We start from the raw sequence: 14820 nt of genomic DNA, 5'->3' as shown, positions 1-14820 counted from the left end.
GGAGATGGTCAGTGTGTGTGTATGTGTGCGTGTGTGCACCTTTTGCATGCAAACATGCTGAGCCAGAGGACAATAGCCACTACCACCAGCTTTGTATGTGTGTGTATGTGTGTGCATGCATGTGTTTTTATCTGCCTGAGAGAATGTGAGGTATGCAGGGGGAGGAAAGATGCTGTCGTTTATTCAGTCTCTGTGGTTGAAAGGGTAATCTGTGTAAACTGTGCAGAACTGTGCACACACTTAACACACTTGTTTAGGTATTTAGCAATCAACACACATATTGCTATACAGGGGCATATGGTTTGCAATAACAAACATGATTAGCACTAAAACTATATTACTACTTGGCAAATTTTTTCTCCATGGTATTAAGTTAGAAATAAAATTATGTGTGCTGTTATAGGAAAATAATCAATGACAGGCTAATGTAATGTGGCCTAATATGAAGTGGAGTTAAATGTTAAAAGATAGTAATAAATGTTTTATTCCTCTTATACCATAGCATTTGTGCAACATCATCACATTTTTTTTAATTTACCAGTAAACATATCATATTGTCTATCCTTTATAATTAAATTTAATGTTTTATATTTAGCGTTGGTTCTTGTTATTACTTGCGGTATAGCAGCAGGAATCCATCGTAGCTATTCTCTCACCAGTCTCTCTTTTCTCCCCTCTCTTGACCTTAATAAGACAAAAAAATGCAGCTTATTATGTTACTGAGAAACAGGAAACTACAAAGCCAACCAATCTTGAAGACTTTCCTGTGTCGCAAGCAGCTTTATCTCTGACTAGTTCTGACCTTGGAGAAGCCTTGCAAAAAAATTCTAAATTAACGTTTCTTCAAAGAAAACTTATAAACCATATAAACAATTACACACATTTTTAAATCCATTTATGTGAATTGTCTGCTATACAAGTGGCTGTGTAAGTTGTTGGTATGGTAATGAGTGCATTAACATAAACATGTGATTTACCAGAACTACTGTGGTTGTGTATATATATATATATATATATATATATATATATATATATATATATATATATATATATATATTAATTGTTTTAGTTTTATTGCCACACTACTGACCAGTAGTGTAGCTGTCTAGATATTAAATGTCAAAATGCTTATAATGCAATGGACATGAGAATTGTTTCACACCAGTGTAAAGGAATATTTGTCTAGGGATATTTTTGGGTCACTCTTACCAGTGAAATGTCACACCTTCCCTGAAGATAAATGATGTGTACTGTACACTTTGTACTTCCTTTTAATATTGAGAAGTGTGCTACTTTTAGGTTAAGGATGACACAGGGTGGGTAAAGTGAGGCAGAAGCCATTTCCTTCAGTCTGTCATGTATATTTTAAAGCTGCCTCCATTTGCTTTAACGACTGTTTTTAAATTCAGTTACAGAGCAAAAAATGGTTCCATCCCTATGAGCCACCTACTATTATTACCTTAATAACAATAGATAACTTTTATTAATATCACAAAGTACACTCTTTGAAATGAACAGGTTGCACTTGGCATTAAACTTAAACATTCTTAATATTTTTCATCTGGGGAACCCTTTCTGTGTAGGACACTGCTACAGAGGGTTTTCTCAGAAGAGCACATGAAGAAGCTTTTATGGTCATAAATTAATTATTTTTTCCTATGTTTTGTAGAATCACATTAGGACGGGAAGCCAAAGAACCCTCAAGAAACCCTTTTCCTAAAAGTGTGTCAGTATCCATTACACTCTTGGGGCAAAAGAGATTTGCCATCTTTTAAGAGTTGATTAGATACTAGGGGTGTAAAAATGCCCCAAGATGCAAAAATGTGATGATGTGCATCATGAAAATCAGCATTCTATTAATTACATAATGCAATTATACTTTTTCTAATGCAGTTGCACTTTTTGAACACCACAGGTCCCAATCTGCACATCCCATAGAGTTAAAATATATAGAGCGCACACTGGTCACATGATCACATTTGTTCTTGAAGAGCACCGTTACCGGAAATTATCTACACTTGTGAACCGACCAATAGCCCCAGAACACAATGATGAAATGCATTATAGGTTATATGGTTACATGACCACATTTTAACAGTTAAAAAGAGCTCTTCAGTAGCTTTCCGGACTGCTGCAATCTACAGTGCCTGAGAAAGAGGCCGCAGAAGTGGGCAATTTAGCCTACTTTGGAGCTCTAATTCTGGTTAAAATGACACCTATGTTTCAATCGATTATTGTCCCTGGGTCATATACTTTGTTTATTCAGCCAAATTTTTGGAATTTATAAATTTATTTATTTATTAAGCACATTTGCCTCTTGCATTTGGGGGTTTGAATCCCGCTTCCGCCCTGTGTGTGTGGAGTTTGCATGTTCTCCCTGTGCTTCAGGGGGTTCCCATGGGTACTCCGGTTTCCTCTTCAGTCCACAGACATGCGTTGTAGGCTGATTGGCATTTCCAAATTGTCTGTGGTGTGTTGATTGTGCCCTGCGATGGGTTGGTACCCTGTCCAGGGTGTGCCCCGAGTTCCCTGGGATAGGCTCCATGCTCCCCCACAACCCTGTGTAGGATAAGCGGTATGGAAAATGGATGGATGTTAAACCTCTGTTTGTGGTTTTTTTTTAATTTATTTAGTTTTACACAGATGAAAAGTCTTTTCAGTCATAAGTTTTCTTCATTAAAGTTTTGTTCAAAATATTCTTTTCTTGCAAAGCCAGTATTGTGAATCAAATCAAATCGTGACCGGAGTGCATCACTAGAACTAGATTTTTTAAGGGTTCTTTGCTTCCTGTGGTTCTAGTCAGAACCCTCTCTGATAGGGAAAGCTTCTTAGGTATTCATGGGGTTTCCCCAGAGGGACAACCTGATCTTTTCTAGATTTAATTTACATTAATGACTATGGTTGTAGAATCATTTTTTAACCAAAAGAGGACAACGTTTTGTCAGTTAGAAATTAAAAATATTTACTAATTTTAAGAAATCATTAGGTTAAAAAATAAAACCAGTAAGGTCTCTACAAGGGCTAATTAATTCTGAGAAATTTCCGTTAAGGTTATGATCATCATTAGCAGACAACAATTCAAAATCTCAGCCTGTTTGTAGGAGATCCTGTTCTCGAAAAATCCTCTTGTCACCTCCTACAGCTTCCGGGAAGACTTATCTCTTTATAAGTGTAGCGAGAAGTGAGAGAGGAAACTCAGATAGAGCATCTTGTTAATATGGGGGTGTCTGATGTGAGGTCTGATCAAACTCAGCAGGCCATTACAGAGAGCCTTCATACTGTGATGAATATTTCAGCCAGAGAAGATGCGGGTGAGACGGGGCATGCTGTCCTAATAGATTTAATGGATGAGGTAGATTTGAGCCGAAGTGGCAGACTGAAGAAGAATAAGAGAACTAGAGTAAACAAAATTCTGGTTACATTCTATGTAAATATTTAATATTATCCAATATTCATCTAGCAACCAATTTATCAGTCCTATAAGGTACAGCTATGAATAGAGTGAGAGAACTAGTCTGATAAAATTCATCTTACTCTCCATAGTACACATACACTTTTTTATGGCTTAGGCAGTAGGAGTCAGGACATCACAAACTGTTCTTGCTTGCATTGTATTTCATGAAATGGTAGTAGTAATAAAGTGAAGAGGTTGGACTTCATTACTATCAATGATTTATGCTAATATTTCCTAAAGCCTTGTTGAGTTTTTGCTGTGCTTGCAAATGAAAACCAGTGTGGCATGTGAATGTGCTAGCTAATTGAATATCAGGACAGCAAGGGGGCATTACCTTAGCTAGCAAAAATTTAGCTTACCGGGTTCATGAAGATGTCCTGACGCTGGAACGTGATCATGTGTGCTAGCATTCAGTGGCAGGTAACGTGTCAGTGTGTTTTCTATTGCTTTGCAGACTTCACATATTCACACATAGCAACCAAGTTTTTTTTTTTTTTTTTTTTTTAGTGGATTAAAGTAAATCCATTTAGAGGGACAAAAAAAACATTTAGTCAACCTGCCTTAATTTTCTCTCAGACTTCAATATGCCGTAGTATCTAAGTATATAGTGTAATGTATGCACATACTGTAATTATAATACTTTACTGTTCCATCTATATATCCTGTACATACAACACACACTTTATACTGCAAAAAGCAGCAGATTATTTCAATCTTTACTTAGACTGTTCATTTATTTGACTTTCATTCTTGCATTACATTCTTACTGATTCTGATGTCTTTTATACAGTAAGTGGAGCATATACACGGTTAACAACAATGAATACACTCTTGCTGTCCCTCTGAACTCTGCAGTCTTTACCACAAGGGACCATTGATGTTTGTGCGAGATCGATAGTTGCTGGTCAGTGCTGTACTGCAGCTCTGGACTCCCAGGTTGGAGCAGAAACACTCCTGCTGCCACATCGAGCCCATTAGCAGCTCCAGCAAGCGTGAAATATCCCACGCACTTCCGGAAGGTTCTAATTAAGACAGCTAGTTGCACAAACCACCTGCTGAACCACCTGCTCCAGAGCAGGCAGATCAAGGTTAATAACGTAGAGAAATGTATGATTTGTCATCAGATGCATGGGGATGATGATGATGATGATGAAGATAATGATGAAGATACTCCACTGCAATTGATAACATTTGAAATGTCAAACTCGTATAGCATCGTTGACCTCGTGTTAGCAGTTACAGCTTCACAGATGGCACTTTAAAGGAGCAAAAGTAAAAAGGCCAGAAAGAATTTTAAAAGCCAGAAAAACACAAACAGTGGCTTGAAATGAGGAAACGAGAGAGAATCTTTTCATGGCAATATTATTAATCAGTTTTTCTATGGTATATTTAAATGAATCTGATTGCTACTGCATACAGACGGCATCTTTAACCCCTTGAACTCCCAGCACCCACCGTACTATCATAACTACATACTTGTCCTATTAGTTACACTGTAGTTACAGATTAATTCATATTTACTCATAGATACTGCGAAATCTGGGTGGAACGAATAACTGAGTCATAAGCAGAGGTTTAAAGGAACCCTTAACAGCTGAAAGTCAGAGAACTTGTTGGTTGTAAATATGGTCAAATGGTACTAAGTTTCTGCTGAGATGGCCCTGTTCACCAGGCTCTCCTGGGGAGCCAGGAAGCTGCACAGTGCTCTAATAAGCCAGCGTTTTACATTTGAAAGAGAGCATTGAGAATCTGCTGCATGTATAGTGCCTTTGTGTTTTAGGATGGAAGGCTTTAATGCCATGTGTGTGTGTGTGTGTGTGTGTGTGTGTGTGTGTGTGTGTGTGCACTGTGTTTTTGCACTGATTGTCTTGGTGTAGGGTGTGTGTTGCAGTGTAAAGCCCAACAGGAAGACATACAGACACAGATGTAATGTAAAGCCTGAAACTAAACAATAATGTTATCAACTTCTGTGCATGCATATTTTAACTAACGCCGTTTAATGAAATTTTAGAGTGCATTTAGGAGTGTCTGTGTGTGTGTGAGCTACAAGAAACACATACCTTGGTGTATACACAGGCTATACACTTTGGATGCTTATTTCCAACCTATTAATGTTAGCTCAAAATGGCCTGAAATTATGTAATATAAAGATGACACAGAAGTAAAAGATTTTTAAAATGCATGAATCCAAGCACATGAAGTATCATGTTGGATAAAAATGTTTAGTAAATTATTTATTATAGCTCTACTTTTTGTAAAAATTTTGATGGAATTTAACACAGCTCAAGATGCAATATATATATATATATATATATATATATATATATATATATATATATATATATATATAACCGGACTTCTTGCAAAAACTGTGATGAATTTACTGGTTGCACAATTGCACTATTTGTCCATATAGTACACAATAATAGAAGGGATTTATTTATAATTGCACTATCCGTTGCACCCAGATGAGGATGGGCTCCCTTTTGAGCCTGGTTCCTCTCAAGGTTTCTTCCTCATATTGTCTCAGGGAGTTTTTCCTTGCCACCGTCGCCTCTGGCTTGCTCATTAGGGATAAATTCACATATTTACAGTATATTTTTGTGTGAATCCATTTATTTCTGTAAAGCTGCTTTATGACAATGTCCATTGTTAAAAGCACTATACAAATAAAATTGAATATATATATATATATATATATATATATATATATATATATATATATGTATATATATATATATATATATATATATATATATATATATATATTTTTTTTTTTTTTTGACACATGTCTAGTAGCATCAGCAGCAAGGAGAGAGACAAGAATTAGAAAGAGAGGCAAACAAGTTAAGAGAGAAAAACAGCAACGAGATGAAGAGAGATAGATAAATCAAGTTAAGGCACAGAGAGAGCACGGGAGAGAGACGGAGCAAAGAGAGTGTGAAGTGCTCTGGGATATGTAAAGCTCTGCATATTCCACTCAGACTCACACCACAATGCCACGTCAGGGAGTGAGAGTGAGGGAGAGAGAGAGGGAGAAAAAGACAGGGAGGGATGTGAAAAGGAAAGAGGTGGGAGAAAATCAAATAGCGGAATTGTAGACAAAACACACACGAGTAGCAGATTTCTTCACAGAGCTGAGGGAAAGAGACTAAACACTAAACTGCCTTTAAACCACATGGACTAGAAGGAAAGCAGCAGAAATGAACAATGAATAAAGGAGAGGTTATGAAGAATGATCCCTTGAGGCTAGGTTTACAAAATTGTTGCTGCATTCTAAATACTAGAATTAATGCCTAAAGTATGTTCTGTTTAAGACAAGAAGTATAAAAAAAAGGTTGTGTCTCAGGCCACAAACATGAATATGTTTCTTTCAAGTCAAACTTGAACTGTTTATTGTGTGTAAATTTGAATGAATGTAGCAGAGTAAAAAGAAAAACCTGGATAATGGACTGTATTTGTCAAACTAATTAATTAAATGTGGAGTGATGTAGAACAGAGCCAGAGCAGTAGAGAAGCTGATTCAAAGCTTTCTGAACTTGACATGAACGCAACAGTTTGTAATTTTTCGGTTCTTCTGCTGTCACTGCAATCGCAGTGAAAATAGTGCAAGTCTTCTCCTTTCTCCCAGTCGACCTACCCCTCTATTGAAACTATTTATACTTTGTGGGGTGCATTTTATGAAAAAAGAGAAAAAACAGAGCAGGGAAAAAAAACTAAATAAATAAATTATACAGAACTCCATCTGTAGCATGGCAATATTGTGAATCACTGTGTTTTCTAAGGTTGCTAAAGTTATATGATTCTCAGAGGTCTAGGAATACTACATATTTAAAATATTAAATAATTTAAATTTAAGTAACAATAAGATAGCTATTGTTTCCTATTTAGAAACCCTTCATGTATGAACTCATCGCAGTGGTTTTCAAAGTGGGGTCTGCAAAGCATGGCCATGGGGTTTGTGATTTTGTTGCAGTGGTGAAAATCATAACCCACACAAACAGAAGTTGTGTTTATTGCGTTTCATACTTGTTAGCCTATCTGACTTTAATTCAAACCTCAGTAATAAACAGGCCTCAAACCTAAGTCTTCTGTTAGCAGAAAGTTCAGGAATGGAAAAGCTGTATGGCTCCATTAAATAGAAAAAAATATTAGTGTGCACATCTAAATAACGAGCCTAATATTTAAATAGCAGGATTGTTCTCTTATATAGCAGGATTGCAGGGGTTTTCCACCTTTTTTGGGCATGCATGAGGAAAAAAGAAAAATCAAAGAAAAGAGAAGGAGCAAGAATAGAAAGCACTTTGTGAGGGAATGCTGGCATGGCAGGAGAGAGAGAGAGAGAGAGAGAGAGAGGTATGCCTTGGTGGTGTTGGGGAAATGGTACAGGGTAGAAATCTTTCCTAAGGCCATAAAAACAAAAGCCCAGCTTAAGCATACACACAGGCTGATCCAGGCTCAGTGTTATAAGCCTGCAGCTATTTACAACCATGTAAACACACAACGCTGAACTGAGTGCAGATCAGTTTTACATCACAACTTCATACAGCACTATTTAAGGGAGTGCCTGCAGTGTGGTTCAACCCTGAAAGCCACAGAGCTGACTGCCCTCCTTCTCCACGTGTGTGTCTGAGCATGCCCTCACACGCTCCACACCGCACACAGACACACACACATACACACACACACACACAGAGGCATGTGTGCTGAGAACACTGCATTCAACTCTTGATTCACTGCTCATAGTCTCACCTGTAGTTTAGGAGCCTTATGGGCTCGTGAGTGTGTGGAATCTGGACTTGAGTTCTTCTATCAGTTCATGAGTGGAATTTGGATTTGGATGTTTCAGTTTGAATGAGTGCTCATGTCAGATCAGCGTTGGATTCCACGCAGCAAGTGGGGAACCTAACACAGGTACAGGAATGAGGTCATCTCAGAAACACACACTAGAGACACACTACAGACTAGCAGCACTGCTTCATCTGTAGATTACAGCATGTTCATTTTGCTTTTGATTCTGGCAAAATCTAGTCAATTTATTGCCAGGGACATTTTGATTTATCATGCAGTCTGATTTATCATACATTTCTTTCTTATTCTCAATCCAGACATCATTTATTCAGTGGGCATCTAGTGTTAGGGTTGCCAGTTAATTAATTACCTAAGTAGATGGCTGCTTTTGTAAACATTTAATATTGGAATTGGAATTGTAACAAATTTATGCATACTAATATTTTTTTATATAAATGTACAGCCTTCAGACACAAAACACATTTTGTCCCTGACCTATACTTAGAGTTATATACACACTGATTACATACACAAATCTAGTAACTAATCACTAGCAGCTTGGTCAAAAATCTGTTGACTTTTTATTAATATTTGAAATAACTGGCAAATCTAATCGATATGTATTGTATTTTCTGAGCTCCGACTGTAACACAGAGCAGTTTGTTTTTAAACAAAGTCCAGGTGCTTGTTCATGAGTGTGAAAGATCCTAAACATGTTTTACCTTTGAGAGGCACCTGGAGTGAATAATTCAAGGTAGGGGTGAATAGTATTAAAAAATTCATACCATCACAAGTATCAAGTATTTTAAAACAGGACCTTTCTTACTCTCATCATTTATCACAACACTAGTTACAGTTTTTTAAAGACTCCTCTTTAAAGTTAGTCTACTTATTTCAGATTTTCCATATTATGGTGTATATTGTCACACCCCGCATTTAAAGGGAATCTTAATAACAGAGTAGAGCATACATGCTTATTTAGGCTTGGCAGACACTGTGTGTGTCCAGAAGTGCATGTTTGTGTGTGTGTCTACCAGGTGGGATTTTTTAAGGTTTCATGTAGTTATATCATGTCTATGAGTGTGACGAATGCAGAAAAGATCACTGGGCGTTTAGGTGGCAGGCCATGATATCAAAGTACAACTCTTGTGTGATATGGAGCATACTTTGAATCACACACATACACACACCAAGGAACAACATGCTGTTATCAAATTAAAATGTATCTTGTGTTAAAAACTGTAAAGAAAAGAAAATAATGATTACTCTTATCAATACTATCTTACTTTTGTCAGTACATTCCTTCCTAGATAACCATGTCTGTTGTTAGCAATGCTTGCCAGGTCTGAGTAACAACAATCCAGTTAAAAAACAGCCCAAAGCTCAACCCAATACCAAGACTTTGTTGACTAGAAGCTTTCCAATCATGAACAAATGGAAGATCTCATTACAAGTTATTGACATGCATATATTATTTCAGATGATTGCTCACTGTAGATGTCAGTGGTCTTTTTTCTGGGAATCCAAATTTGTCGGACAAGCCCTCATATTTGTACAAAGAAATTTCTTAGGTTTGGTTAGGTTTGGAGTTTACATAATGAGACAAGACAAAGTATACAATGTGAGTACTAAACTGCAGTAAACAATAAGTAAAATACACAGTTCTGACAAAATACATTTGTAGTCTGCCTCTAAATGTGCAAGTAGTGATCGAGGACATACATGCAAACGTCCAAGACCACGAAGTGTTAGACAGTGTTCACAGTGTACTCAGGTACATATCATAAAGTCCAGATGTAGGATAGCCTGCCATCTCTCAGTAATTAACTGCTGAAAAAGTCCTTCATCAGGACAGCAAGTGTCACAGCCGGCCCTGGGAGAAACAGCACGTCCCGTGTAAGTGATGCCATGAAGGTGAGGTGTGTGTGTTAGAGACACACACGCAGAAGTATAAAGCGGCCTTTAGAAACGCGTTAGAAATACACACCCTACAGCTACATGTTTCATCTGGTGTGCAAACCTTGAATCAACTCGACTCACTGTCAGAATGAGTCATCAAACACACACCGACACACACATGCCTCAACAAGAAAGCATATTGCCTCACCCAGTGATAAGCTTCATTCTGAATTATTAACATGTTTAGCACTTATACACACACACGACCATAATTGTTTAAATACGGTTTTGGACATTCACTCACACTGTAAAAATGATTATTCAATTCAATTTTGTGTTTAAAATTAAAAAAAAAAAAAAAAAAACAGCTTTACGGAATTCTGAATATAGATCTCTAATGATCAAGCCAGAGGTGACAGTGGTGAGGAAAAACTCCCTCGCCATGAGACAACATGACGAAAAAACCTTGAGACTCAAAAGGGAACTCATCCTTATCTGGGTGACAACAGTTAGAGGGATTGTAAATCACTATAGTAAACAGGTGCAGAAGTGTAAAGACAAACAGTACCGAGTGTGTTGAAAGCATGTTTTGAATAAGCCCAGAATAGCATTTATGATTCCAGCAGCAGTTCTTAGGTACAAATCTACAGTATTATCAGAGCTTATCTACTAAAGCACGGATAAGACTTCTGCATAAAGACTGCATAAAGACATAAAGTTATGCATCCATACTTATTGTTTAGTACTCACATTGTATACTTTGTCTTGTCTCATTATGTAAACCATTACATACATCCTGTTGGCACAACACTTCAGCAGGTACCAAAACCACACAGCTGAAACCTTATGTACTGGAAGAAGCCCAGTACCAGTTTTCCTGCTTTGAGAGGTTCCAGTGATTTGTGCAGTTGATAAAAAGCTCTATGTTGATTTTTCATTCACAGCCATTCACTAGTGACCCCTATTACCCCAGCCTTAAGCTGTCTGACCTCTGACCCTATGCTAAGCCTTCTGAATGGTTTCCAGTATCGGGTTAGAAAACCCCTCAGAGTTTAATTCGCCTGTTCCTGCAGTTGTCACAACGTGTTATGCTTCTCCAATCCCAGTGTGGCTAGCAATCAGCAGGAGACACATTTCCCCCCCTTAAATAAACACTCTGTAAGAGGGATTGAAGAATAGAGGGAAAAGAGAGAGATAAAGAGAGAGAGAGGGAGGAAATTGGGTTTCATGTCAGAGTTATAAAGCATGTTAAAGCCCTCCGTCACGGGGAAGAGAGAACGAGGGAGGGACAGAAAATCATTCAAATAATGCATTGTCTTGTCCTGCCAGAACAAATTGAGGTGGTTTTGAGGGTTACTGAGGGTTTTTTTGTGTGTGTGTGTGTGTGTGTGTGTGTGTGTGTGTAGCAGTGCATGCAGTGAGGCCCAGGCTCCTGTTTGGGTGGAACCAATGTGCTGAATAGCAGGGTTTGTGCCGGAGACCCATTTAACAAGCACAAGTGTGTGCGTGAGTGTGTTTTCGTCATTACACTTCTGCTCATGCAGTTCTAGAGGAGCTGAATGAACTACAATTCAAGACGTTTCCATCTGAGAGAGGAAAAGCGATCAGTGTGCAACAGTGATTTAAACCACTGAATTGTGTGTGTGTATGTGTGTGTGTATGTGTGTGTGTATGGAAGGATTTGTCTCATTGAAATGAGGAATGTAAATGTGGCATGTGAGTGTATGTGGGTGTAGAGGAGAGAGAGAGAACAAGAGGGCATGTGCTGCAGCCATGTTTCCAATTGTTAAAATATACGTCTGTGATCAGAGAGACAGAGAGAGAGAGATCCTGCTTGTACAAGATTGTACAAGTACAAAGCTGGATATGTCTTTACTTTATTATTCCCTCACACCTCTCTCTCTCTGTCCCTCCCTCCTTGGCAGAGGTTCAGCTCCTGCCGAGATCTTCATCTGTCTCCTTCACAATGTTTACTGACCTGAGGAAAGAACATGTAACCCTTAATTATTGTGTGTGTGTGTGTGTGTGTGTGTGTGTCTATCGCTTTTCCATGCCCTCACACATGCAAAAGCAGTCTCGGGTGGAGTTATTTATCAGCATTAATTCACTATATCTGTGTGATTTGAATGAGTTCTGTAAAGCTCTTCTCTTCTCATCTCATCTCCTTTCCTCTTCTCTTCTTTTCTCTTCTCTTCTTGTATCCACTTCTCTTCTCACCTCCTCTCCTCTTCTCTTTACTACTCTACTGTTATCTTCTTGTCTTCTCTTCTCTTGCCTTCTCTTTTCTCATCTTTTCTTCTCTCATCTTCTCTTCTCTTGCCTTCTCTTTTCTTTACTACTCTACTGTTGTCTTCTCATCTTCTCTTCTCTTGCCTTCTTTTCTCTCGTCTCCTCTTCTCTCCTCCCCTCCCCTCACAGTAACAGTAAATTGACACCTCCCCTCACAGGTATGATGGTGTGGTGCATGAAGACAACCTGTCTCCTGTGTTTATGTTTACTATCGGTGTCATGTCAGTCAACATCACACCAGTTCTTGGCATTAATTCCAGTAGTAGATCAGAAAGTTTGTCAGATCAAATTGGATGTTGTGTTCTAGTTTTTAAGGCCAGAATGGATCTTGATACTGATACACAGTCTTGGATCGATGCCTTCCTACTTCTCGTCTCTGTTCACACTGATGTCAGCATTCTAAAAGCAGCAGCACGGATCCACTCCTGCAGAGAGAGAGAGAGTGAGAGAGAGAGAGAGAGAGAGAGAGAAAATAAGGAGGCGTTAATAGGGAGACTAGGGACTACGATAACCACATTAAACTTCATTGTGTGCATCTGTGTGTGCTAAAACACTTGTAATATCACCACATCAGAGGCTGATAAAGTCTCTATTTAATATTCTTCTTTTCACTTCAGTTTTTGCTTTGCGTGCTTTAAAAGGACTGTAAGTGAAAAAATGTGCATTTTAATATCCAAGACATTGAAAACACTAAAAGTGTGTTAAATCAAATGAACGAATTGCAATATACTATACAAATCATACAAGTCTCTGTTATGTGCTTCTGTATGCTGTGTTCAATTATTCAAAAGCAGTATTTTGTTATTAGTCTAATCTTAAGTCACTGATCTACAGTTTAATTTTTTTATATAAAGTTGTTGTATTGAACAGTTTCAGGATGTTTCGTGTGTGTTTATCTCAGTCTCTGTGCTTTATTAGGATGCTGCCAGACATAAAATACCTACAAGGCACAAAAAAGAGGATCTGGTTTCAGATGATAAAAAAAACGCAAAGTCGGTGATACAAAGTATTCTCTCATTACACAGTGATGACATCACCACTATCACATTGCAATGCAAAGCATCAGCCTTACATCACTCGCTCGGATCAGAGGCGGAGGTTCTGTTCCCAAAAAAAAAGGTGAAAATGCAACAAAAAAAGTGAATAAATCACAGTCACACACAATAACAAATAACAAATAACACCTTGTCACCCTAACATTAACAGTTCACCATGTTTTGAGTTGTTATGACGCTTAACATCACATCACAATATTAACAAAGAAAAAAAACCTTTCGCAAAATGCTGTTTTTCTGCTTATAAGGTAGTTTAATCCCAGACTGTTGTTTGGTTAGATAATGGTCAGAAAAAGAGAAAGAGGAGATGGTGTAAGGTTAATTCGGAAGAGTTTTAGGATTGTAGGAATTGTTTTTGGGATGTGACAATAAACCAGTGTGATCTCTTACTGTAATATAAAAGGTGATTTCCATGTTAAATATTAGACGTTAAATGTATTTGTTTGATAATTATATGTATGTATGACAAAGCCTAACAAGGAAATACAGTCATTGATGTAATTACCATAATTCTGTCAACTATCATTAACCAAATAAACAAAAACAAACTAAAGAAAGATACGCATGAACTAAGTATAGGCCAGAACCAGCAAACCTATAGATTTGCACTTGCATTTACATAATATTTTAGTGCAAGCTATTCCAGAGTTTAGGAATAGTTTGAATATTAGCTAGAGAAAGTGGTATGTGACTGTGTCAGAGGCTCAGGCTGCAGGAGGCCAGCTCATTCTCCAGCAAAAAAAAAAAAAGATATAATCTGATATGAAGATAACCAGATATTAGCTACAGTTTGTGATTTTTCATACTGTAGTAATAGAAAGATTGAAGCTAGCAGGTTTTAAATACAAAACATATAGATGGATAAGGAGAGAGGGAGCAGTAGAGAAGGAGAAGACAAGGAAGCTGTCTTGAATCAAAGCCCCCAGATTCTCACATCAAAGTCCTCCCATGGGTTCAAGCCACATTAACATTCTGCAGAGCTCTGAGAAAGAGGGAGAGAAGAAAGACTTTCAGCTCAGCGCTCTCGTATGGAGGCAGACAATTTTCACGACACACCTGCCAAAAATAGGCTTTTTTTTTTTTTCAAGCTGAGCATCAGCTTCAACCCACTGTGAAAATATTTGTGTGCTTTATATCTGTCCTGACACATGAGCTTTAGCGCTATCACATGTCACTTCTTTAGCATTTAAACCCTCTGTAACCAGATCAAACCTATTTTCTGTTCATGTACAGTTGGATATTTAAATCACTGATAGTCCTTAGTTATTTTAATCAGTTCTTGATGGAGTCTTATCATTTTTCTTGTCAGAAAATCAAAAAATACAGTGAGTG

The 14820-nt window shown here is 37.7% G+C and overlaps 1 protein-coding gene across 4 annotated transcripts in view; it reads left to right on the top strand.

The window, feature by feature from the left end:
- The window catches only part of schip1 (schwannomin interacting protein 1), a 308678-nt gene that overhangs the window by 255907 nt on the left and 37951 nt on the right, over positions 1–14820 (top strand). The window contains exon 14 of one of the 4 annotated variants that reach the window (XM_053227587.1): positions 13352–14820. This exon is cut by the window's right edge and continues 18 nt beyond it. The exons of 2 other annotated variants lie outside the window; for them this stretch is intronic. In XM_053227587.1, the coding sequence (XP_053083562.1) occupies positions 13352–13576 (225 nt within the window). In that variant the 3' untranslated portion in view covers positions 13577–14820. Of the gene's footprint in view, positions 1–8150; positions 8369–13351 lie in introns of those variants that run through there. One more of the 4 variants, XM_026941096.3, reaches the window with a different exon arrangement.

This window comes from Pangasianodon hypophthalmus, chromosome 21, assembly GCF_027358585.1.
Source record: "Pangasianodon hypophthalmus isolate fPanHyp1 chromosome 21, fPanHyp1.pri, whole genome shotgun sequence".
Taxonomy (NCBI): Eukaryota; Metazoa; Chordata; class Actinopteri; order Siluriformes; family Pangasiidae; genus Pangasianodon; species Pangasianodon hypophthalmus.
This window is presented reverse-complemented; position numbering and strand designations above follow the sequence as displayed.